At 47.0% G+C, this 26860-nt stretch overlaps 1 protein-coding gene across 1 annotated transcript in view; it reads right to left on the reverse strand.

The window, feature by feature from the left end:
* The window catches only part of ipo11 (importin 11), a 160237-nt gene that overhangs the window by 19466 nt on the left and 113911 nt on the right, over positions 1–26860 (reverse strand). Inside the window, exons 25-29 of the mRNA XM_023803047.2 lie at positions 23499–23594; positions 23257–23370; positions 21245–21366; positions 10382–10477; positions 9796–9880 (exon numbers count right to left, since the gene is read on the reverse strand). Coding sequence (XP_023658815.1) covers positions 9796–9880; positions 10382–10477; positions 21245–21366; positions 23257–23370; positions 23499–23594 — 513 coding nt within the window. The remainder of the gene's footprint in view (positions 1–9795; positions 9881–10381; positions 10478–21244; positions 21367–23256; positions 23371–23498; positions 23595–26860) is intronic.

Genomic DNA, 26860 nt, shown 5'->3' on the forward strand with positions numbered 1-26860 from the left:
TCAGACTTCAAACAGGCATTAGAATGGCTTTAGCTGCACATCCTTGTGGCTTATTCCCTCCCCCCGCTGCCCCCTTCCCATCCTCTCTGGGACATCCCGTCAGTGCGGAAGCCTCTTCTGGGTTTAATATTTGCTTAGAAAGGACACTTAGCTTTGCAACTGAAACCCGTTAGAACCAAGTGATTTCCTTTAAATGCAGTGACAGAAAATGCCAGGTTTCAAATAGCGAAATCGCCGCTGACCAGGGGATGTGTCCCAGCTTAAGTTTCTCGCAGTGAAATAACGCTTACGCTGCGTGGACATCGCCGTGGTCTGAAGGATGATGGGTAAGTCAAGGCTCTCGGCAAACCGGGGCAGAAGGACGCCGGCCGTCTCTTTTCGTTTGAGTAACGTGACAAATAAAAGCTGAATTAAATGCTAATGGCAGACAAAATGCTAACAGCCAAACTGAACAATTGCTTGAGTGGGGGGAAAATAATAAAGCAGCATAATAAAACTGTCCACTTTCACGTCAATATCGACTCAGGCAGGCATATAGACAGAATCCTCCAGAACGTTCCGTCTGTATCGTCGGGCTTTCCAAAGGCACAGCAAGAGCTAAAATATTTAAGCCTAGCGCAGAGCTTCCTCACCAGCCCACGAAAGCGCACACTTGTCACAGCACAGAAAAACCCTTCACTTTTTTTTTGTTTTTCCGTTTCTTCTTGTGGTCCTTTCGTAGCCTCACGGAATATAAACCTGAGATGCTATTAGAACAGGGCTGCCTGGTTCCGGTCCCGGGGGGTCAGTCTGCAACACAATTTGCTAATTTCCCTGCTCAAACACACCTTTCTAAACCTGGCAATTAGCTGCTGATGAGCTGATGGTGTCTTTGAGCAAAGAATTCTGCAAACTATGTTGAAGACTGACCCTCCGGGACTGGAATCAGGAAGCCCAGCACTAGAGTATCCAAAAGACAGGTCAGTCGGGCTGCCATCACAGGATATAATAGACACGGGTTAAGGCTGTTTTACAGCCAGCTGCCTGGTCAGCAATTTGAGGTTTCATTTTGGTTTGTTATTCCTGGACGATTCACAGATGGTGTCAGCTGACTATCAAAAACACATCCCAACTAAGTCTTTCAGAAACAGTCACAACCTTTCACCAGCCGGTAAGTAATAACATTTCATTTGGAATTCAAGACATTTCAAAACACTGCAAGTACAGAACATATAACACAGTTTATGCTACACACTCAAAGCCGGCACTTATCCTGACGTTCAATGACTCCGTGCCATTCGCGTTTTCTAACCAATTCTCCATATTTTTTTTCCCACGTAATTTTCACGTAAAGTTTAGTGCAATTTTACCCTAATCAGAGGCTGACAGGAATCACTGCCAACATGCAAAGATATTTTTTGGCAGCAGAGCCAGAACAGACTCAAAGGTAATACTTACTGCCACATGTGGGTGGGGGGTATGTGTAATATCGGTACGGTACGTATCGGTGGAGGAGATGCTATTCTATAGTAACGTTTTAGGCAACAAGCAAAAGCTTATCCAGAGCGACACACATCGGCAAGTAACAGAAGCACTCCGCCAGGCGGTCGAATGTAGGTGACACACAGTATTCCTGTTAACGTTAACCGACACTTTCGGCTGGCAGTGCGAAAAGAAAAAAAAACAGCACAGCATGTAAAGAAATGTAGGAGTCCAGTGCAGAGTATGAAGAGCTGAGCTGGATCCAGAGCAGCAAAGTGACTCAGCAGCTCAGACACATGTTGGGCTTGTATAGGGAAGGGGAACTGAAGGGACTGAACAGGCTTGGGGCCGGGGGGTTCGGAGTGGGAGGGGCCGTTAAATTCCCCACTCCCGGTGAGCGAGAAGCGGCCTAGCAGAGCTGTAGGAGCTCATCGTGTCACAGAGATAACGAGATTTCAGGGCCTTCTGCTGCCTGGTGTGCAAGAACCTGGGACAGTGAGATCTGAGGAGAGGGAAGAATCATGTCGTTTGCTAAGGCTCACGTTCGTTTAACCTGGTTCTTAATTTATGTGCTATAATATGATGTTTGTCTAAGATGCCGGAGTCCCATAACCGCAAGCACACATTTAAAGACTCCAGATGGGAGACAAGGCTGTCTGCTGAATTTTCACACGCTTCATGCTGAGTGGAGAAGTTTGGATGAAGATGATAAGCGCCTGTTCTGCCCCCTGATTACCACCAAGCAGGGGATCTCTCCCAGGTGGCAAGGATCTCAGTGACATCTAACATCCAACGCAGGGAAAACGGGGAGATATTGATTTGGTACTCAAGCGAGCTCAGGGGTTCCCATCAATACGTTCAGCTGCTTTTTGTCGATTGCATTAAATAACAGGTTGAGTTGACTTCTTAAACGTATAATGAGAGGCTGCCTGCCAGAGATTCAAAAGGATCAGCAGGATGAGCATCAGGGAAACCGGCACGGCGTATCTAATCTCCCAAAGGGCTGAGCCGGGAACGAGCTACGTGGTGAGATTGGCACGCATGCTCCGGGATCCATGAGGAGCAAACAATCATCGTGTCAGGCTGTACCTCACCTTGAGAGACCACCCAAACCCCCACCCCCCCGGACCCACAAGAGTGGCGACAACCTGGGCAGAAGCAACTGACCCAGCACAAAAGCACCCTCTTTCACTCCAAGTGACTCTCAGAAGTTCTCCTCATCACAGCTTGTGATTATGAGGAGAACCCAGCTGCGTCCCGAGAAAATACTGGGGGGGGGGGGGGGCTCAGAAAACCAAGGAAACCAAAGAGCACCGTTGTTCTCTCTGTAGCGGCAGCACAACAACTGTCAAAAAGGTGGTGAGCCGTTCCTCGCAGGCAGCAAGGGCTTCCGGAACATTCCACAGATGAATGGTAACCGCTGAGTTTATGATGCATGTACCCTCACTAAATAAACACTCGCCTGTACCCACGAGATAAGCCTCCACACACATTCCCTCATTTCCCTCCTGTACGGCCACACACCACCGCGACAGAGAGTGCGGGCGACGACTCTGCACGGTGACTTCATTTGGCAAATTCCTATATTCCCGGAGAAGTCCACATGTGGTTCTTAATTACTCTAAGTCACCTCCATGGACATTTTCTTATTTTAAATTCATGTGAACGTTCTTTTTGATGGGTTCAACCCAAGACTGTGAAGAGGAAAAGGGTTATGCACTCCTGACCATAAGTATATAACTGCAACTATTAAATTACTAATTTTAACATTATCAGGAAAATATCTTGATGAAGAATCCATCTGAATATGAAAATAAATCAATGTGTTTATCATGCATAAACAGTCAGTCTGTTTCTTGTTTTATCTGGATAACCAACCTTACACTAGTAGGTATCTGCATGTATTTCATATCCCAAATCTAAAGTGGGCAAAAAACAATCTGCTATAAAAACTCAAAACAAACATACAAGATACCCAGAGTACCGAGTGCATGCTGGAAATAGACAGAGGAGGCCCCCGCAGTCCTGCCCCGCCGCAAATCAAAGCCTACATGTTGATTGAATGGCCGGCCCACTTCAGGGGCTTCTGTCAGCACGCAGACGACAAGCAGCCTCACTGCTGAACCAAACCCAACGCAAGACAAGATCAAGTGAAGCCGGCGCCGGCCTACGGAGTCACCGCCTCTTTTACGCGTGGAGAACAATGAGGAGAAACACTGAACATCAAACAAAACTAAGTAACGTCATTCTGCGTAGATTTTTTTGAGTATGTAGTGTACATTAAACATAAATATATGGCTGGACATTTACTTATGCCACCACGTGTATAGCCATCTAAAAGGTACATAGCTAAAAGGTACAACTGAAGTGCCCTACATGATCTTCTACCTTCATGGTCCAACTCACAAGCTAGCGAGGCCCACACACAGGTCCACAAAGCACACTGGCATATCTGTGACACTTTCTCATTTCATACACACACAATAGATGTTTATGGTCTGACCACTATAGCCACCGATGTGATGTATCCCCACTGGGCTCAGCGGGTGTGAGCGGTGGCAGCGGCGGCTCATTGACCAGGAGCAGCGAGCGGTAAACACAAACGGGGGCCACCCATAAGGGATCGGGACGCCAATCAACCTTCTACGACGGAGCCGGTCACCGGCGGCGAGCTGCACCGCTGCGAGCGGGCGGCTTGGAGCGGCCTGCTGTCCAGACTGAGCGCCATGGCAACCGGCCCATTGCCTTGGGATACATCTCGAAGAGTGCAGAAGATGGCTGTGATGTGGGGAAGGCATGGATATTCCAGGTGATCTGGTCAGGGGACTGGCCCCTCTTACCAACTGCTGACTGACTTCTAAGAGCAGGGTGTGTGTGATGCAGCGTGGGAGCCGGGAGCGACGGTGCATCTGATGCAGGTGTACAGCTGCGTTTCGAAGGAGCAAAGCTGTAACTTTGAATGTCGGTGGCATTGGCTGCCCTCCACATGCTGAGCCAGCCAATAAATACAACCCGTTTCATCCTCCGGTCCCCATGTGCTGTGGATCTGCTCCCTGCCTGGAAGATGGAGGTCTTTCACAGTCATAATGCCTGCAAGGAGGGGAGGGGGGGGGGCGCAGCGTGGGGCTGTTTTGTGAGCAGAGGCAGATGGAATGAAAGAATCCAGGGAGCTTCTGACATTGTTCGCTGACAGCAGCCGCTCTGGCACAGGAAGCTGCATGTTAGTGGTGCTGAGGCATTATAAAGGCTGTTCATTACTGTCTAGGACATTACCGTTATTATTAAAGTCTGTGCAAAAATATGGCTCGGAAAGAGTGACCAGGATGCTGCATATCCAAACTGAAGGTGGAGATCTCCTTTTTTTCTAGCATCAGAAGGTCCTCCCATCAAATATCCATCTTTCATGTAACATGACTGAGCTTCACGTCATGTCACACCCGTCGGTGACACTTGTCGCGGTGGCCCTGCTTAGAAGCACCCTCAGACACGGACAGACTGGGCTGCACTGGGTTTCGGCGACAGCAGACCTTGCTGGGGGAGGCTAGAGGTGGGGGGGAAGCTGAGCTAGTAAATGGTGAAACGCATACGTCATCACCGGAATGAGGTTTCCCCGCCCAAAGGATGTCAAGATCATCAAGACGGGCAAGGCAAGAAGAAATGGCCATATTAGGAGACCAAATTAAGATTACCTGGAGCTTCTGACAATGGAAAAATACATTGAAATTCCAGGAACAACTTTTTAGACGACTTAAAAGCAAAAAGAACTGGCAGAAAGATGCCCCATGAGGACACAGGTGGGAGGACAGCAAGGGAAACAAAGCCTGAAAGCCAGAGGAGGCTGTTTGCACGTCATGCTGAATCGAGGAGCGGCAGCCGCGAGGCGGACACATTAACGCACTGCTGTCAATGGGTGCGCATCGACTGCGGGGGCTGCGCTCGGGCCCGAATCGCTTCAATAAGCAGATAAACGATCAGCTAGCAGAGTTCGGCAGGATTACGGCAAATCACCGGCGAATCTGAGAACAAAGACAGTCGCAGTCAGGCTCCACCAGCTTTAGCGTGTGGCACACGGGCTGAACAACAACTGTACACAATTTAACGACGCCATCCTCTGCCGGAGGACTCTGGTGGGCGCGGAACAATGCGGATTCAGTGGCGATCGCTACCAGCTTGCGTCTTGCCTCCCTAATTCTCAAGTACCCGTCAATGCAAGTGGGGCTAGTGGATGCGGCAGCATTTACCCAACTAAGAAATGCAGAACTGAATGGTCCAACGCTCCAAGCTCCCCCAAACTTATACTTACTAAACAGGCCAGAGGTGTCATGGCCGACACGCAGGACGAGCACCTCATCTGCTGTGAGATGCCACAGCCTGCTGCTTAACGCACTGCGCTTGCTGCTCCTGCTGATTCCACTTTGATGGATGGAGCGCTGCAAATGCAGATTAAAGACGAGTAAATCCCATGCGGCCAGTACAGTAAACGTGGCTCAGCTCCTATTACCGAACCCTTTCCACGGAGGCTCGTCACACTCAGTCTCCCTCTACCGACAGGCGTACCTGACCAACAGAAAACAACCTGTAATATTTCTAATACTAATAAAACTCGAGCCACGGAGCAGCCCAGCTACCTTTCACCTCCAGGACCAGGGTTCGAGTCTCCGCCCAGGCTCTCCGCATTCCCCCCAGTCAAAAAACATGCTTTCCATAGGAAAACTCCAACCAAAGGTCATAATCACCTATTTGTCCACTTTGACTAGAGCTCTGGGACAGATTTTACCCCAGACCTCCCCCCATCTACAGCCCCTTCGTAGTTGCTGCTGCACTCTTCACTCAGCTTCCACCCCTCTCGGGTGAGTCTCTCGATGAGAATCAGCCCCCATGTCTGAGGGCACGGTGCTCTTTTGAATGGGTGCAAAGAGGCTCACGGTTTGCCAGTCTCTGTATGGCCATATGCCCACTCCCAGTCATGAGCTATGAGTGATGACCAAAAGAAGAAGGTAGTGAGTACAGGCAGCAGAAGTGAGGTCTGCTGGACACACTCTCTGACTGGCTGAGGAGCTGGAAGATCTCGAAAGTGCTTGAATACACAGTCGCTGCTCCTTTATATTAAGAGGAGCCAGCTGAGGTGGTTTGGGTATCTTACAAGGGTGGGTCTCAAGGGAGATGTTCCGGGCATGTGCCACTGGGATTCAGTAGACGCCAAAAGTATGACATCTCCTAGCTGGCTTGGGAATGTCTGGAGGTCCCCCAGAACCAGCAAGAGTCTGTAGGCTTGGAAAGAGAGGTATGTTCTGATCAGCTTGACATGCTGCTTCGACAAAACTCACCAGGAGAACCAGTCTGAGTATGGATGACTGGAATGAACCTGATTATAATTATTGTTCAAATATACAGTGAGGAACTCAGACTGGGAAAGATTTAGATTTTGACTTCACAGACATTCCTTTTAAAGAGGGAAAAATATACAAGAATCAAGTTATTAAAACTACTGTGATACACCAGCATGATGCTTCTCGAGCACCTTTGCCCCCTGGTGGTGATAAATGGCAGCGGCCACATCCATGCTCATCGTCATTCCACACTGCCGCTCTGGTAAACTCATCTCCGGAGTATTCTGTATTTTCCAGCTGGGTTGAACTAGGTCTTTGATCAGAAAGGTTACGGTCCATAACAAGAAAGCTCTGCGCACAGGTTTACTCAGAAAACGTGATCAACAAGACAGCGGTTAAAGTATTCTGATAAATCTAGTCGGGAAATAAAGATTTCATATTTATTTCACTATGAAGGTAATAATACGTTCGGCGGCCACTTTATTAGCTTCACCTGCTCGTTAATGTAAACAGCCTGAATACAAACCGTAGGCAGCCAGGGTCAAGAGTGTCACTTACTGTGTGGTCAATCATTACAACGGCTAAGATGGATGATCCAAGCGATCATGTGGTGTGATAGCTAGTGCCAGGCGTGGTGGGTCCCAGCAGCTCAGAGATGGCCGCCTCTACGGCATTTCCACACACTTCAATATCCAGATTTAACAGAGAGCGGTGCGATAAACAAAGAGCGTGGAGTCAGTGGTAGTTCTGAGTCTGAGAGCCCCTCGTTAATGGGGGAGGTCACTGGAGAATGGGCAGACTTGTTCAAGCTAACGGGAAGGTCACAAGTGCAGCAATAACAGCTCAAGACAACAGCGGTGTGCGGAAAAACATCACTGGGGTGGCAGGGAGTTGGAAAGACTTAAATTATTACAAAGATGTGGAAAAAACGGGGGGGGGGGGGCTCAGCCAGTCAGTCAGTCACTACTCCCCCTAAAGGTATGTTAGGGCAAAACACAATGGAATGAAAGCAGATGAGTCCCACAGCTGTCATAAGGTGGCTGTTTGCTTCAAGCAGAACAAAAGGAAAGCCCCATTCAGCTCATGAATTCGCAATTTACATTCAATTTTAGACATTATGAACGGGGAGTGCGGGTAAAGAAATAAATGAAAACTTGGCGGCAATGAATAATTCAGAGGGCTAATCTCTCATCTCTCCTCCTAAGGTTTTATTTTGTCGTTGTTTTTAGCCACACCCCTTTCCCTTCTTCACCTGGGGACCTGCCCTTTTCATAACTATTTGCCCTGGAATTTAAAAGCCGACGGGCTTGATTAATTTATAAATCTATTTATTTGCCTTCTAACAGCCCGCTTCCCTTACTTGGCTGAAAGATGCTGCGATTCCGCACAGCCAGAATGTTCTGGAAGTGCATCAGGTACCATGCTGTTCAGAACCCAATGAGCTTCCCCGAGAAACGATCGAGCTCCCAGTAATTCACCCTTCCGCCACTGCTGATTGGCTCCTAGTCCCTCCGTCACAAACACTGTGCAACAACTATCAACCTTGTCACTTATGAATTCATGGCTGACTTATGGTGTATAAAGTTCCCACCCATGGCATATTGATCATAATGCTGTTAAATGTGTTTTGTAACTCCCTGCAGAAACGGGGAGGGGTGGGGGGGCATACAGGAGTAGACTGATTGTTCCCTGGTAATGGCTGTACATGCTAGAAAAATGGTGTCTGATGGTGAGTGGGGTTTTCAGTGACACTCGCTGCCCTGCCCTGGTTGGATTAGCATGAGCAGTCGGCCCTGGGTTCGAGGTCAGCTGATTCCGCCCCGCTGCACAGAGGGCGCAGGATAGTGGGAGCAGATTAGGCTTAAGGGAGAAGCTGAGTGGGTCTAGGCAGCCAGGAGATCCTGGGGCCGGTTTGGCAGCCCACCTCCTTACGGGAACAGGCGGAGCGAGGGGCTGGAAATGTGCAAGGGTCTGCAGAACCCCACACAGGACGTGCCGCTCACGTATCATCAGAGGTCACCCTGTGCTTCTCAGGCGGCATTCCAGCTTCAGATCACGAAGCCTTCCCTCGAGGTCTAACGAGCGTGACGGCTGCATGGATGCATGCACTGCAAGAGGCCGCTGCATCACAAGAGGAGCGACAGCGAGGGAAACACGGAGAGCCTGAAATTAGCCCGGGTGTGTGTACGGCAGGATAATGGGTACAGTGAATAAACAGAGGAGTTTGCCACGCTGCGTAACATGCTCAAAGCTGACCAATGAGGTAATAAGAGTCCCAGCAAGGGCTGTAGAGACACGCTGAGCTGCCAGGCTCGGAACCCAGACTGCGGTGCCAACCAATCATCACTGTGCAAATAAAAAAGCTGCTTAATTACACAAAGCTGGGGTAATATGTTATGATACCCATGTTAGCGTTGCTGATTCAGGAGCCGGGCGACCTGTGGAATAAAGGCCTCCCCCTGAAACTGTCAGAGGCCTGTAGGATTGCAGCTTGATTATCACTGCCTGTGATCAAAGTCAGTCACTGTGATTCAGGACGCGAGTGTGTGATGATTCTGTACGGGGCAGCAGACCACTATAAAGGGGGCTGAGTGTCTCACCCAGACTGACACAGACTACCAAGGAGAAAATCACCTGTAATAAATTACACTACAGCGCTGAACAAGGACTGGGGGGGGCACTTTCTCTATCAATAAAATATGAGCTGAACAAGCAAAAATCGTTCGTAACCATCTGGAAAGAATTTCGCCAGCTAACCTGCCGCTTAACCACTTAATACTGAGGAACCAAAGTCATGAATATTAAGTGACAATGGGGGCGAAACGGCCATAAAGATCTATGAAGAGAGTGAGGCGATGCAAGTTGACCAGCCCTTAATAATGAATACTGATAAATCAGACCTGGCTGACCTAACAGCAGGTCGCACAAGGTCACAATATAACACGCATCACTGTAAATCAGCCAATCCCAGTGTCCCAGCTTGACCCCGCCCCTACGCCCTTACCAGCTTCTTCCTCTTGTCTTGTTCTGTTGGGGGCTCCTCATCGTCAGTCAGCTTGGGCTCCTCAAAGTGGGTCATCAGCATGCAGCTGCGGGGAGGGGGGCATGTTTCATTACAGACATTTATATACGTACGTTTAAGTAGCCCTCAGGTCACTGACTCTAAGCTAGCGGCTATGAGCGAGAGGGTAGCACACTGCCGCTTACTCAGTAACATGCACACGCTCACTGACAGGGGCGAGGCATGCACAGTGCTGGCAGAACGGGCCGTTAAGCTCCAGTGCCGCATGTGCACAGCCTTATCTACGCATCAAACAGTCTGTATCAGAGCACTAGCACAACCTGCAATACGTCAGAAGAACCTGCCCTACTGGACTGAAGCCTGACCGACTACAGAGCCTCCAGTGTTTCGGTTGAAAAGTTCTGTGTTCCGAGATGCAAAACTATTGTTGCGAGGTTGCCGGTTTGCCAGAAGAGAAGTCAGATAGGATGTTCAGCTTCTCGAGTGCTCAGTTTCTTCTTGACTGTGACACTCTAAAACGAACGCAAGGCATTGATCGTGCCTTTTTCGAATCTGGGGTTCGACTTACTCTTTAAACGTGCTTGTTTCGGGATCTTCTGTCATCACGTCGTGTAGCGCCTCCACGCAGACATTAATGATGCCGCAGAACTTATCCTGGATCACGCTGTAAGCAAAGACAATAGGCTCCATTATGGGGAAAATAAAGAGATTCTAGACAATCTTTCAGAGCAGAGACAGAAAGTAATGCTCAAATTATACACCATAACCAAGATGCAACGATACTCTGCCTCTAGTTCCCAGTACCATCCATCCACAAGCAGCCAGCATGGAGTCAACGAGAAGCCTGCAGCTTATCCCAGGATGCACTGGGACAGCTTGGATGGGAGGCCAGTCTATCACACAACACACACACACTAACACATTCTGGGTGTTTTAAAGACACAATCAGAGCTAACTGGATGTTTTTGGCAAGAAATGCATGCAAACATGGAGAATTTAAAAACTCCACGTGCAAAGACAGAACAGAGAACCCTGCAGGTGTGAGGCCAGATTTCCTGGAAAAAGGCTCTGACATGGCTGCCAAGCCACGGTCATTAAATTCGCTCGGGCCGCTACTTATTACACATTTATGACGTTTCATACTGCAGAAAAACAGCCAAATAAAACCACAGCTACCCTGCCTATGGTATTGCCAAGAGCGGCACCAGGACTGCCGCCGCAAATCCCCCCCGGAGCCGCTCTGTTCTGCATCAGCCTAAGCGGATTGTGGAAAAGCGGGAGGCGGCGTGAAAGCTTCCGAGCAGTTTATCCAGCAAAAGGCGCTCGGATGGAAAGCAGGTTAGCTGCACCCAGTCCGGGGCCAGCCACTGCAAACGTCCTTCCTTAAACGCGAGCCGTGGCAGGGGGGCAGACCTGTTCTGGGGGAGTTGAAGGACAACTCAGGACACTTGCTGGGGGTCGGGGGCTCGTACGAAGGCGGAGAAAGATGCAGCAGCGCGGATAACGACCGAAGCACCGATCGGGCCGCAGTGGTGCCATCAGGAGGAGCTGAAGCATGAAGCGACTGCAGGCCACAGCACTGCGAGGACGGCGAATGCACTGCGAGGACGGCGAATGCACTGCGAGGACGGCGAATGCACTGCGAGGACGGCGAATGCAGAGCCGGGAAACTCCCTTAAAGCACGACGGATAGTGCTGCTTAAGGGCTCCAGAGTCGATTGGGGCGGTGTCACCGAGGAAGACACCGGGGGGCTGACACTGCGAGACCAGCTACCCCTGCATTCATCGGCAGTGCACCTCCAGGCGGGAGAGAGGTCCGCTGTTCCCGTGGAGCGCAGCCGGGCATCAGATTAACGTGCCGGCACAACTTTGGCTTGTCAGTTAATACGGAGAGCAAAAAACAAGCCTGCGTGGGCAAGTGGGCGCATTCCCAGCACATCCGCATTCTGGGAATATTTACTCCCTGAAAGGGATGGAGAAATACTGCAGACGCTCCGGTCAAGACGAGCTGCAGGACGTGTCAGATCGCAGCCCGGCTCGGCTTTCTGACACCTCTGCTCGAGATCGCTCATCCAAACACCCCCCTCATTTTACCACCCAACTGGAATATCAGTGTTTCAGCAGTTTTAAAAAAAAAAAGCTTCAGGACCTCCTTCATGGAAAGCAGCCACAACAGAACAAAAAGCAGCCAGCTTTGATCACACGGTCCTTTGATGTCTCAAGATCTCCTCCCGTCAAACGCCGATCCGCTGCCCACCGGTGACTCATTAAGAAATGGGTCCTGGTGCCAATCCAGCTTCCCATTGTTCTCGCACAAGTCGAAACCGCTTAATAAATAAATGTAAGGGAGGGGGGAATCCTTCACTACACTCCCCGTGTCCCAAGAATTTCACATTTGATTCTCTGAGAGCCGCATTAAACCTTCTGAATTTAACTGTCAAGTTTTCAAGTCTGAAAAGAAGACAGAGTCTTCAGCTGTTAGTCTTAATTACTCAGCTGGGCAAACTGCTTCAATATTTCAGATCTGTTATAAAGATGACCTCAGGTTATCCATCAACATAATAAATACTGCATTTTACTTTCTCCAATGGCACGGGGGGTATGAAGAAAGTGCATGATTAATTACTAATTGGACCAATTAGCGCAGAGGAATGATGCGGAATGAGAAGCAGGAAACAGCGCACGCAGAGTAGGTCCTGGAACGGGGGAAATCATATGGTCTGAAGGGGAAGCGCTGACGTCCTCGGTAAAGCTCAGGTAAAGGAGTGATTTGGGTCAAAACGGCAGGGCAGCTGGTAAGATGAAAAAGCGGGTCATCAATCACAGCACTACGAAGGTTTCCGGAAATGCAGCCTGTGCCATGACTACTGTCATGCATGGTGATGGCATAGTTGTTAAAACGTGAGGTAAACGAATCATTGGGGGCTCTGGCCTGCATGCCGCAGGCTAGTGACACGTCTGGTCTCTACAGGTATGACACGTTTACATTTCTAAAGAAATCTGGATGAGAGTGGCCATGACATTCACACGATTATCACTATTTTGCATGCTAACTTCCACCCAAATAAAATTCTAGCCACCCGATAACTGTTCTAATTTTAATTTAAATATACCAAATATTTAATTAAATATTTTAACCTTCTATTATTCAGGAAGCTTCTCTGTTTGCTAGTAGACAGTCATTAAAAAATAAACATTTAAATATTTTACATATTAAAACAATGAATCAAACGTTAATTAAAGGGACATGAAGGCAGAAGTCAGTCTGCCTGTTACAGAGACAGAGGCAGAGCTACTCTGGCTGCCAGTGAGCCATGCATCCTGATATGGAAACACGGCATTCAAGAGCACTGACTGTTTTCTTGTGACCTGTTTTTCCTCTTTCTTTTAATGAATTTTTTAACCAGTTCGCATCCAGCAGAAGCTGTTTTACAATCGAATGAATATACAGAAAAAGGCCCCTTGCCCCAATAACTAAATATCCTTACCTACTTCTTCCTTCTAGCACCAGTAAACTAGCTCCTCTATGCTAAACCAAACACTCACAGATAAAAACATTTTACTTATTGTTATTTGAACTAATTATGACTAAAATTAGAATATGCGCATGGGGTTTAATTAGTAAAAAGCACCCAAAGTGCCAACTCAGTACAGAGGAGGGTTAGTAACCTATTATAATCCAGAACCAACCATCCATCCATCCAATACTGCATCGTAGGGTCCTGGAGCCTATCCACAGCATAGAACATGAGGCAGGGGATACCCTGGAAGGTCATTAGTGCCCACACACACACACACACAAACACATTACTGACAATTCAGAGTCACCAATTAACCTGTCTGCATGTCTTTGAACTGAGAGAGGAAACCAGAGCCCCTGAAGGAAATCCACACAGACGCAGAATGGGGGAGGGACTCAAACTCCACCAGGCTGTGGAGTGACAGATTGCTACGCGGTCTTCATAGACAATTATACTTTACACCCAGCGAATGACCAGTAACAACCTTGACTGGACGTGCAGTGACTGATCATTCACCCAAGTAGTCCAATCTAGCGCTCTCGGCCGCCAAGTTAATCTGCTGGTTGGGATTCTGCCCCCCCCCCCCACCTTTAATTTTAATTTGGCAGGTGTCCCTGCCAGCGTCATTTCCACCAAAGGCCCAGATCGGTGTGTCTTTGCGTGTGAGAATGAGAGGTTGTCAGGACCAAGGCCTCTGTCCCAATCATCTCGAGCCACCTGGGCTCCTCTCGGCAACACGAGGGGGGCATGTGAGCCGGGCAGAAACCTCCGCTGCCGTCGGGGGGCCATGAATATTCACACGACGGCCGGGCAGCCAACGCATTCAGCTAACAGCATTCATCGCCTCTGGAGAATCTCAAAAGCGGCACGGCGCTAACAGGGACTGCACTGCATGACGATCGTGTCAAAATCGAGATAAACAAGGGGGGGCAGGGGGGGGGGCAGTCACAAATAATTATAACGCAAATAACGTAAATAAAATAAAGAGGCAAACAAACAGGAAAAAAGTGATTAAACATAAAAATATACATTTATATTTTATTATTTAATTTTATACTTCATTTCTGAAAGTTGTGCTCTGATCAGGGCGGTTCGGTTCCGGTAAAACGAAGAATGATTTATCTCACACACAGATTGGCAACTCACTTCCATCACCCACTGCATGACTGGGAATAGCGCGTGTCTGCCGAGCGATGTGAAACAGCTTCCCGAGCGATGTGAAACAGCTTCCCGAGCGATGTGAAACAGCTTCCACGCTCGTGGCAATAACTGGCGCAGGAAACATCCTGCACGCAGACGCGGCTCTCCTGACGGACGTGCAGAGAGACGGTGCAGAAATACACGCACGCAGAGCCCCATCTGACACGCTGAATATTCAAAACCCTTTACGGCCATAAACATGGAAGCTGGATGCAGATGCTTCTTAAATTCACACTCTGGACCAAATCGGAAAAATTAAGGCAGCGTGTCCTATTACCAGCACTACATCCATGTCAAGAAAAAGTTCATCTTCCAGGCCCACAAATGAACACTTATCTGTATTTTCAATGTAATGGAAACACTATATTCACAAATTAATAATTCATAATATGACGACTGGCAAGTAAAATGTTTCCTGAAAGAACCCTCAGGTATCATACATTTATATCAGTCATCACCAGGAATTTGAGATCTTTGATTCTTTTTGACCCTTCAGGAAAGTTGGATTACAGCATTTTCCTAACATCTCAGAGGAGTTATACAGAACACCTGAAAAGTAATTTAAATCGACTGCCTCCACGGAGAAGCACAAAACTCAGTCACGAAGCCAAACATCGAGAAACACGGTGCTTATACGCCTACAGCAGTGTTCATTTTGGACTGCAGAACACTAATCTTTATCTCCCCTGCCACAGGTCACATGTACAGGGATGTTGAGCGATTCCGAAAATCAAAGCCCCTTTTTTCAAGACCTGTGCAGGAGCTTTGCAATACCGCCCATCCCTCTGAAAATCCCAGAGCTGCACTGAACTATGGGACTCAAAAGTTTACAAACATGGAAGAAGCAATTTCTTCCAAATGGACAATTTATGGGGAGCCACCACATCTTCTCAGAACTGTGAATTTCACGCCAGTCACTGGAGCCGTTCTTGAGTTTCACGTTTTACGTTTTAAAGTGTAAACTGAAGAAAAATAATAGTCCCATTTTGCACAAAATTTTGAGTTTCAAAACATTTTAGTAAATCAGTGAAGAGAAATTTTAATAGGAAACCAAACGAAAAGTTGTGAGGAATTAATAGCTCTTCCCTGGGGTGTCAAATCCGCACAGGCTGGGAGAAACAAGCCCTGTGTCGCAATTTTCACACTCACAGGAATATACCTAAAGCCGGCATACCACTCCTCCGCAGATAGCGCCGTTATTCTAACTTTGATTTAAAATTGAAAATGGAATGAGGGTTTTTTTTGATGAAGATGTACAGGGGAAGATGCACTGAATGGAAAGACCTTTCGGGCATGCTGTTCTGGACGCAAACCAGGACTTTGTTCTTTTGTTCATCCAACGCCCAGAAACATAAAAGATTGAGGAGGGAAAAAAAAAAGTTAGATTGAGGTAAAGAATCAAACATTATTTCTGATCTACCACTCAGTAGGTAAACCTGCTCACTCTTCCTGAATCCGGAGATTTTGAGTAGGATGCTGTGTGTAGGCACTAGTGTTGTAGTCAAGACCGCCTAAACCGAGACCAAGACATTGCCGAGACCGGAAGGTATCAAGACCAAGACACTGCTGAGACTTGAGGGTACCAAGACCAAGACCAAAACCAAGACCAAGACCAAGACACACTAAGGCGAGACCAAAACCAAGACTGGTCGAGACCAAGACCAAGACCAAGACCGAAAACAGACTAGGGATAGAATCAACATCACATTACTCAGATCAACTGTAGAGGAAAATGGCATTGCTGTAAAGTGTCATTACTCGTTAAATCAAATTCATGTTGTCCATATGTCCATATGTCTCTCATTTAAAATCTCCCAGATTTGTCATAGTTACGAGGCCTGATGGAAAATAATATTCTCAGCAATGCTCTCCTATAACCATTTTATCAGACCTCATCAAGGGAAAGAGATGGGATGTACCAGAAAGATGTTCATATTAAGTACCAGGGAGAGAGGCCTCGGGTAAGCTATGAATACGGCTATGTGATGATCCTCTGCTTTGAATTGAAGAGAATGAGCCTCCAGATCGACTTGCACCTCCAAGACCGTGCTTTCTAATGAATGTGAAATACCTAATTTAATTGAATTATAACTATGCTATTAGTGCTGGGAGACAAAAACGATATCGATTTTTTATCGATAAAAAATAAGGACGATCACGATGATACACACATAAACTGACTATAAAACTCGATCAACCAAATTTACTCCGTTTTAGAGAATGCGCTGAGACAGACAACTCGTTGGCCTATCCAGCAGAGGTTTACTGAACGCCAACACAACAGCCAATCACCGACGACGTTGTAATTTTGCCCATCCCCCCTTAAAGAAGCAATGGGTGCGTTCGACTGCAGCTAATGCAACGTGGAGTGTGATCTGTCGGCGGCTGCAGGGGTGGAGTATAAACTGACTGCAGCCAAGTCGGACAACATCTACTCCTCGTAGTCTGTGAGACTATGTCTTTATGATAGGTATGTCTGATTGTTATGTCTTTCTGATAGGTATGTCTTTCTGATAGGTATGTCTTTCTGATCGGTATGTCTGATGGATATGTCTCATCGGTATGTCTTTCTGATGGGCATGTCTCATGGGTATGTCTTTCTGATGGGTATGTCTCATTGGTATGTCTTTCTGATGGGTATGTCTCATTGGTATGTCTTTCTGATGGGTATGTCTGATTGTTATGTCTTTCTGATAGGTATGTCTTTCTGATGGGTATGTCTGATGGGTATGTCTTTCTGATGGGCATGTCTCATGGGTATGTCCTTCTGATGTGTATGTCTGATGTGTACGTCTTTCTGATCGGTATGTCTAATGGGTATGTCTGTCTGATGGGTATGTCTGTTACTGTATGTCTTCATTGGTATGTCTTTCTGATGGGTATGTCTTTCTGATACATATGTCTTTCTGATAGGTGTGTCTGTCTGATTGGTATGTCTTTCTGATGGGCATGTCTCATGGGTATGTCTTTCTGATAGGTATGTCTGATAGGTATGTCTTTCTGATAGTTATGTCTGATGGGTATGTCTTTCTGATTGGTATGTCTTTCTGATCGGTATGTCTTTCTGATGGGCATGTTTGATCGGTTTGTCTGATGGGTATGTCTGACGATTAAACAAATAAAGCAGCACAACATTACAGTAACTAACAATAAATAAACCACTAACTTACGTGTACTGTTAGAGCATTTATGTAATTTATTTAAACTTTATTTTACCAGTAAATGAACTGAAACCAGTTCTCACTGCTTTATGTGCTTTTCGGGAGAAATAGCAGATAATGCATTGGAACTTCCTGGGATACAAACGTCATGCGTGTGACTAAAATCTTCAGCCAATAAGTGCAAAGTTGTGTCGTCACAGAGGCGGTTCCAGTTTGTGCTGCACGGTCTGTCTAAAGTCGTCTTGCTCTCGCGAGGATTTTGTACTATGTGACATGGTGACGCGTGGTGACGTTTTGGAACATTTCTTTGCCGACTTCACTATCATGCGATGTGTATGAAGTGTGTGGACTGTGAAGCACTGTGTCCATTGAGAAAATGTATACAATGTAACGTTTTTAAAGTAGATGCATCTGACTGGTTGCATTTGAATTGAGGCGCGTAATGAATAATGATACTGTTCTGTGAGGATGTGCTGTTTTCTCTTTTTTTCCCCATCCCATCGAGACCGCTATGTCCGAGACCAAGACAAGACCAAGACCAAAAAGGGTCGAGACCAAGACAAGACCGAGACCAAATAGAGTCGAGACCAAGACAAGACCGAGACCACAAAAAATTGGTCTCAAGACCGGTCTCGAGAACTACAGCACTAGTAGGCACTTCACCACATTTATGATGATTATTATTGTTATGATTATAATTATCATTATTGTTGTTGTTGGTTATAGTGATTTTCAAAAATGAACTGAAAACATTTCCGAAAGGGTCTGCACTAGCCAGAGTTGGTCTGCCCCTAATTCTGGGCATGTCCTTTCAAATATTGGTGGAAGGTGCAAGAGGGGGGGTTGCCACTGTGACCGAAAAATAAAACAATACGGTGAAATGCAAACGTAATTAGGAAGTCGTTCATAGCTGCTTGGCTTATCTGATGATATATGGTATCATAAGACCATTATGATGTAATCCCATTAAGCCAGTGTGGAGAACCCAGAGTACTTCAGCCCACAAAGATGCTTTGAGTGAAAACCTACCAAAAGCCAAAGGGGCCTTGGCAGTTCCTGGTACTGATGCCACATGGATACCCTAAGTTGAGGTGTGGTAAGAGCAGTACTTTGACTACTAGCACAACACTGAGGCTTCCCAGCTTTCATGTGAGGATCGAGGGTCTTTATCCCCATCCTAGCTAGTTTTTAAGTCTTTAGATGGTCTTAGATAAGTCTTTTCGAAAGAGCTTTTTGGCACTTTTTATAGTTTAATGTGGTAAGGAACGCAAGGAATACATTCCGCAAAAGTTATACCAATGTAAAGCTAAATTCTCATATGATTATTCAACCTGTCTTTCAGAGAAAGACAGGATACTTTCTCAGAATACTTTTCATGTATTTTATCTCAGAATGCTTTTTACATTTAATGACCTTGAACGTTGAAAATCTATTTTAAGACATTAAGACTTAAGGGTCCGGAGGAACCCTAATGTGAGCACTTAAGGTGAAAGGGTCGTTGGTCCCAGGCAGGACGGGAAAGCAGCCAACCAAGCCAGAGCGGCCAAAACCCACAATCCAGAGTCCTTGGAAATGCTCAATCAGGGCGATTTCTCGAGGGAAACAAATTTCACATCCCATTTTAGAACCACGCTTTCAACACGTTATAGACGTTTACGTGATAAAACAGAGAGGAGAGATCAATAAACCAGGGGTGTCAGCAGTCATCGTTATGGCCGATTTATCTTGTACTTAACTAACAGGAAGTGAGGTGATAAAAGTGATAGTTTCACGCAGATTTGAGATGCATCCTTCCATCTGGCAGACTTCTCAGTCACTGCATCATTGCAGTCAGGTCTAATTCATTCGGGCTCTCGCAAACATCATAAGATAAAAAAACCTTTAGAGCACCGAAACGGCGGATTATACCGTCTATAAAACTAGAAATAAATAAATCCACCACTCCATCATCCAAAGGATTATCCAGTATAGGGTTATGGAGGGGACTGGAGTCCATGCCAGGCAGCAGGGGCACTTGGCGGGGGGGCGGGGGGGCTAGACTGGAGGATCCCAGTGTGTCTCAGGGCACACACAGTCATATGCGACCGGCAATTTAGAGACCAGACCAAAAGCTCAGCTCGATCTCCTTTACCTGCCAGCTAATGGGCAGAAATGAACTATAAATACCAAAAGAATTTATCACTTTAATTGGTATTACGGTTGTGAATGGGTGAGATGATTATCTCAGGGTCAGGTCAGGTAATGTTCTCATATTCATTTTATATTTGTAGGAGCAACAATGCAGAAGGAACGGCAAGCTGCTTCAGCCAAAAACAGTGCATTTTACAAGTCATTTCAAATAAAAACATATGTAAAATAATATATGTTTTTAACTGTTTCACCTGGGTTGATTTATATTTAAAAATCACATACAGCTTAACATACAACTTATATAGCTGTTAAAAAACAGAAACTTCAAAGAACATGAAATCGCCAATAGACACCACCTATTTACCAAACATTTCATAAAACACCGATTCCAGATTTTTGATTTCTTGACAGAGCAGCCACTCATTAAAACATTATGGCTTTTTGGTTTAAGGCGTTAGATTCGCTTCTACTAACAACACTAATGGCATATTAGCGCAAACAAAAACACCGAAGTACGTCTTGGTTGATGGCTAAAGGAATTGAATGATCATTGGCGTGAGGCACCACGCTTCTAAAGAAGGCCTGTCCGTCTCCTCAGATTCTGCTGAACATTTACCGCTGCTCTGAACAGAGCATATTGAGTAACTCCATTACGGTTTGATATAGCAATTGCTCCGTAGCTGACAGATAGGTCCTGCAACGGGTGGTGAAAACAGCCCAGCATATCATCCGCATCCCGCTGCCGACCATCGCTGACCTGCAGCACACACAGTGCCTGTGACACGCCTCGCACCCCAACCATGGACTGTCTACTCTCCTGCCATCAGGGAGGCACTACAGGAGCCGTAAGTCTGGAACGCAAACTGGTGGGAGTCTTAGGTCCCGGACTGGTGGGAGTCTTAGGTCCCGGACTGGTGGGAGTCTTAGGTCCCGGACTGGTGGGAGTCTTAGGTCCCGGACTGGTGGGAGCCACAGGAAAGTGATTGGAAGATTGGAAAGTGAAAGTGAAAGTATTTTGGCGCCGGTCTACACACAGGAATCTAAAGTGACTGGGGCTGATTAGCTGGTCCACTCTTAGAGATAAGTGATTAAGCTACTCCACTGAAGGAAGTTAAAGTAGGACCTGAAGTATTTTCTGGAAAGAAAGTGGCAGCTGTGTCCACCTACGACACTCATTCACAGTCTGGGGTGGGGGGCTGACGCTGACACAGACCAGCAGTCTCCAAATGCTCATTCACATCAGCATTACAGAACCATGTAAATGTCCTCTCGTCTCAGCGTGACACCGACAGCAATTCAAGTCCGCCCGCTCGGTAGCACATGCCGGTCGGTAGCACATGCCGGTCGGTAGCACATGCCGGTCGGTCGCGTGGTTTTCCCGGTCGGGTGGAGGACTGGCCCAGGGCCGCCATGACTCACCTGTTGTCTGACGGGAGCAGGGAGAGCAGAGCCAGCGACGACAGCTTCCTCCTCTCGGGCTGCGTGATGTTGTCCATGCGGTCCACCCACATCTCGATCAGACCCCCCAGGAGCTGGTCCATCTGGCACAGTCAGAATGGCGGAGGCGCCTGGTTAAACGCTGGGCCGAGCAGGTCGAGACGCACAGGGAGACGCGGCGTGTTTAACTCGGCTGGACAGAAACGCAAACCCTGCCAGCCTCTCAGATGGGAAAATACACATCAGACCTGCCGACTCGGTTACCCCGGAAACAGAACTTTCACGAGTGGTTATATCAACTTAAACTTCACACCTTTGCATCATTCATGTACCACACCCAGCCTGCTACTCATCTGCTACTCATGCTGCTTCACATCCCCTGCCGATGGACATGAAAGCCTCCACGATCAGCTCTGTGTGTAATTACCGTGACCTGCAGGACCATCTGCACTAATTTTACAGCTACACAGTGCTCTGTGTCTAGTGATCTAACAAAAAAAAAAACACTGCATAGCACTGTTACATAAAGCCGACCAAACACTGTTTTTCCACCCCAGATCCATCCACTGGCAATACTTAATTACCGGCATGTTCTGACTGAATGATGGTGACAGATAAAATACAGGGTGGCTCACATGCTTGCCTATACCCAGTTACATTTTACATAATCCTTTTATACTCGTTGCTGCAGGTGTGTGGAAGGTTTGCTGTAAGGTCGTTGTCATTCAATGGAGGTGCTGGGGAGAAGGGGGGGGGGTCGCTGTTGACGGGGGCGACAAACATTTCTCTGAGGAACTTAACCAGAAGAGAAAATGGAAGACGTCGCTCTGAGTAGCCAAATTCCCAAGGAACCTCCTCTGTCTATGGTCTTCGAGTCCATGTACCAACAGGGGAAGGACAGCAGACTTCAGGGCCTCCTGTTGGGGCTTTAAATAACTTCACTGCCGGCTGCGTATTGGGTCGATTCCGGGCGGCGTGTATAGCGGAAGATGCTCGGCAGGGAGGAACGCAGCAAAGCCCGACCCAGTCGCCTAGACTGATCCACCAGGAACAAACGAGACCCGCGGCAGCGAGATCTCCAGGACAAAACACAAAATTACTTATTCGCTCATTTATTCTGCTCTTTCTTAAAAGAAACGCGCCTGTGACAGATGGAGTAAAAAATCTTTAGCTGTAAGAGAAATTTCAAAGCATATTTATTCCCAATTGGCAAATAAATTGCAGAGGGTGCAACACAACAACAAATATGCTTCAAAGGGAAGCCGTCATGCTTGGGAAAAAGCACCTGTAAAAGCAGTGCAAGAACTCAGCTCTGTGCGACTGCAGGCCTGCCAAAATACATTCTGTGAAAGAGGCAATTACTAAATGGATGTGTAGCTTAAAATAGCTGGAACCATATATAAATGAGAGCAAATTGCATTCCGGAACACAAAAGATATTAAACATTATTCTTCTGCCAAGTGTAACTGTGACCTCAACTTACACAAAAAAAGAAAGAAATTGAGAATGTGAGCGTTTCATAAGTATAAGAAATAAAAAAGATGGCAGTTGCTGTGGTTATTCCTGAGTGTATTTCTTCGAGGAACGATATATGTATGCATGACTGGACGTGGCTCCTACTTTAAATCTGAAGTGGTTGTGCTTCATATTATTAGTATTACTGCTACTTTCCACCTTAAGAGGCTTCTCTGACTTCACACGGAACAATAGAGAGCCCCCACACAGGTCCCATCTCAGGCAGATGCCTTGGCACTGGTGTAATTAGTCAGCGGCTCTCAACAGGACCCCAAACTTATTCATTCAGCCCACATGCTTCTGCATGAAGCCCAACCCGCACTGGCGGGTCTGCTGATGTCATTCCAGCGGCGTGCGGCACCTCGCGCCGAGCGAAAGGCCGCGGGGTGCCAGTGCGTGACGCAGAGGCGATCGAGGGCGGCTATGCGGCGACAGGACAGATATCTGCCAGTCTGCAGGGCGGCGATATAACAGCATACCTCCTGGTTGAACTCCGCGCCCATCTGCGTGAGGAGGGAGGAGAAGAAGCTGGAGTTCTGGAGGAGCACGCGGCCGATGATTCCCAGGTATGTGGACATGACCACGGGATACCTCTGCAAAGGCACAACACGCACAGGGCCCCTCATTACATGCGTGAGAGTCAGACGCCTTTCTCGGCCCACTTCTCTCCAAGCTGTCCAAGCGGCGGGTGGTGAAGAAATGGCACAGGAAGGCGACCCACCTCTCCGTCTAAGATTCCCCGGAAGACGTCGGGCAGGAGGGGTTGGAACATGTGGGCGCCTAAATGGGGGCTCACTTTAATGGCGATTTCTACCACCTAGGGGAAGAGGACAGCCAAGCGTCAAGACCTTCCCTTGCCCATACCTGCTTATCCAGGATAGTGCGAGGTGAACCTATTCCAGGAAGCATGAGGCAGAAGGCAGCCCTGCAGGACATCAGTCCATCACAGGGCACACATGCAAACACAATGAATACGAACACCTCATAATACTGACAACCCAGAGTTATAAATGTTATCCATCCATCCATCCATCCAGTCTCTTGTCCTACATGCTAACCTCATTCCCTTCTCTCATGGCACATTTTTGGCTGGTGTAGCCCAGTACTTGATTTTACATTGAGCTGTGTACACGCCGTCAGACACCATGGACAATTCACACAACTCTCCCATTTCCATGTCCCTGGACTCTGGAAGAAAAACAAGACAGACATGTGAACTTCACACAGTCTGAACCTGGGCTGAGAATGGAGACCACTGTGCTACTGAGCCAGTCCCAGGCCACACTGGCTGCGTGGCGTGTGGATCCGCTCGTGTGAGGATGTGGGTGTGGATCCGCTCGTGTGACCACACCCCCCACGTTGCTGTTACGGAGCTGCTACTGCAAGCCCTGCCTTTCTACATTGAATTCACTTTGATAACGGCCATCAATACTCGAACGTTTGATTTAGAAAACGTAGAAAAGTGAAGAACATAATGTTGACCAGCAAGCAGTCAGGTGAGTTTTGCTGACCCTTGTTCAGAGGGAGGGATAACACACTTGAAAACAACTGCGCTTCGCCTAATGTTGTTAATTTACCGACACACTATAATTATTGCCGTTTGACTATATAGTGCACATGTTCCCTCTACTTTCTCCTTTAATAAAATGAAATTGGAAAAAGGGTTTTAAAAAAATAGTATCTTGTAAAATATATATCTATATATTTTTTCATGTCTATAATATATAGGCTAGACAATGAAACTACAGTGAAAGGCGGTTGTTACGTAATGTTGCTGGCAGGATGTCCTACCCAAACATGTGTTCGTTTAAATCCTGACAGTCACAAGATGTTAACCACACACAAAATTAAGATTATAACAAGCAGGATGTGACCATACATCAGCAAGAGTTTCCTCTACTCAATACAATATTAATAATTCAATCATTACATTCCTCCTAAACACAAAGTATTCTCAGCGAAATGTGCAGGGAGAGAAATGTCAAAAACATTTACATTAACAACTTAGGATTTATTAGGATAATTAATTAGGATTTATTTGTTTAAAACAGGTGTAGATAGAACAGGAGAGTTTGCTCTGTAGGGAAGTTTTAATCCTGTTTTGCAATACAAGTAAAGGCTCGCCTGCTTATTTACTGAAGCAGGTGCAAACCATAATTAAAATTGTTTTTTAATTATTTATAGTAATTAAAACACACAAAACAAGACGGACATGCAAACTTCACACCCTGAACTTGGGCTGAGATACGAGATCACCGCGCTACAATGCTAGGTCAGCGTTGTGGTGTCTGTCAGCCAGTGCTCAACCTTAATTAAAAAAAAATAAATGATAATTGCTTTATTTTCCCTTTGCACAAGTACAGGTAAACTGGAATGCTTCTCTTCACCTACACCATCTTGTTCTCCATAGCTTGGGGGTCACAGCGCAGGTTCTGCCAACACGCAGGTCTCACGCTAGCAGTTTGGCTGCTCTGACCAGTTCAAATGGGCGCGGAAATAAAAATCAACTCGTCCTGTAGGCGTGGCCCACCTGTCACGCAGCGAATGCGTCCCGGGCCTGAGCCACTGTGCCGCCCCACCATCGAAACCCTCCGAAAATGAAGTCCACCTTTCAGACTGAAACCCATTAAAATGTCAGAGCAGCGTCTTTCCTCAAAGGAGGTATTTACTCGGCTGTACTTAAAGCACACGGACCGTCCACCTCTCCAGACAGCCCCACGGACGACTCATTTCGCCTTTGAGAAATTTTTAATAGGTTGAATGCTGTGCCAGGGAACTGGGCCCTGAACTGGTCGAGTTTATCATCCGTCAGAGAAATGAATATCTACAGATAAGTGGTTGATATTCAATTTACAATGAGCACGTCAAAAGGGGATCAGAAAAACCCTCGGCTCCTCCGCCATGGATTTGAATTATTTTAATTCTCTTATCTTACTCTGAGCCTACAGGCGATGACAGCTCTGACTCTGGGGTCTTTAAACAGACTGATAATGGAAAACCGTGTCAGCAGACGAGGAAAGTTCTAGAATGCTGGAGACGAGAATGCCTATGGACATGTCTCCAGCAGTGTGAAGCCATATAAAAAATAAAGCATACCACAACACAAACAGCACAGCATATATCTATACCGATACAATATGCATTATATATTCCATCTGTTATGTCACATTACCATTTTCTATATTTAGAACAAACTCCATTTGTCATTTAGTGCATGTGGTGGAGGGAGAGGAATCTGACGCACACCAAAAAAATAAAAAATATTGCCCTCACTGCAGAATCATTTTGCCGTGTGCTAGAGGCCTTACATATGTTTAAATGTCATCCGAAAGCTCAGCCATAAATCACACACACGCGGACAAGGATGGATTTGTTAAAATGCCGCGGACGGCGGGCTCTCGGCTACACTCGTTAACTTAACTCGATTTTCAACAACCCATTCCGCTGCCAACTAATTAGAGATCCTGACAACCATACCCCTGGCTTTTACTCGGTTACAAAAGATGATTAAGGAGCAAAGGCTCCACGGCCGCAGCTGAGATGCAGTGTGGCGCAGTGATTCCAGTACACCGTCTCCCTGGTCCCATCTGCATGGATCTGGCACGCAGAGGACCAGACTCACATGGTGGAACTGGGACCCAGACCCCCAACCCTGCAGGTGTGAAGCAACAACGTCGACCATTAAGCTACTATGACACCCTCAGCATTCTTTACGTGAAGCTAAAATATCTAATCCTACCCACATCTCCCAGTACTGGGGAAGAGACAGCGAGCCTGTGACACCTTTAATCCCAGTTTTGCCAACATAGCCCAGCCCCCTTAATCTGACGTCAGACATGTCACCCTGTCCTTGGGGTTGCTGATCTCTTTCAAAGCAGGGAAATGTCTCCAAGCAAGAGGAGAGCTGAAGAAAAGGGTTGTGGGTGTTCCTTGGGGGGGGGGGGGGGGGGGGCGGGGACCTTTTTACTCATTGCTGGTCGAGAGACTCAGCATAGGTAAGGGACCTCAGTAATTTTCACAGCAGCAGAGAAAATGAACTTGTGGTTTTATTACACATTGTAGGAAACCAATAGATTTTCCCGT

This window comes from Paramormyrops kingsleyae, chromosome 2 (assembly GCF_048594095.1).
Source record: "Paramormyrops kingsleyae isolate MSU_618 chromosome 2, PKINGS_0.4, whole genome shotgun sequence".
In the NCBI taxonomy this organism is placed as follows: domain Eukaryota; kingdom Metazoa; phylum Chordata; class Actinopteri; order Osteoglossiformes; family Mormyridae; genus Paramormyrops; species Paramormyrops kingsleyae.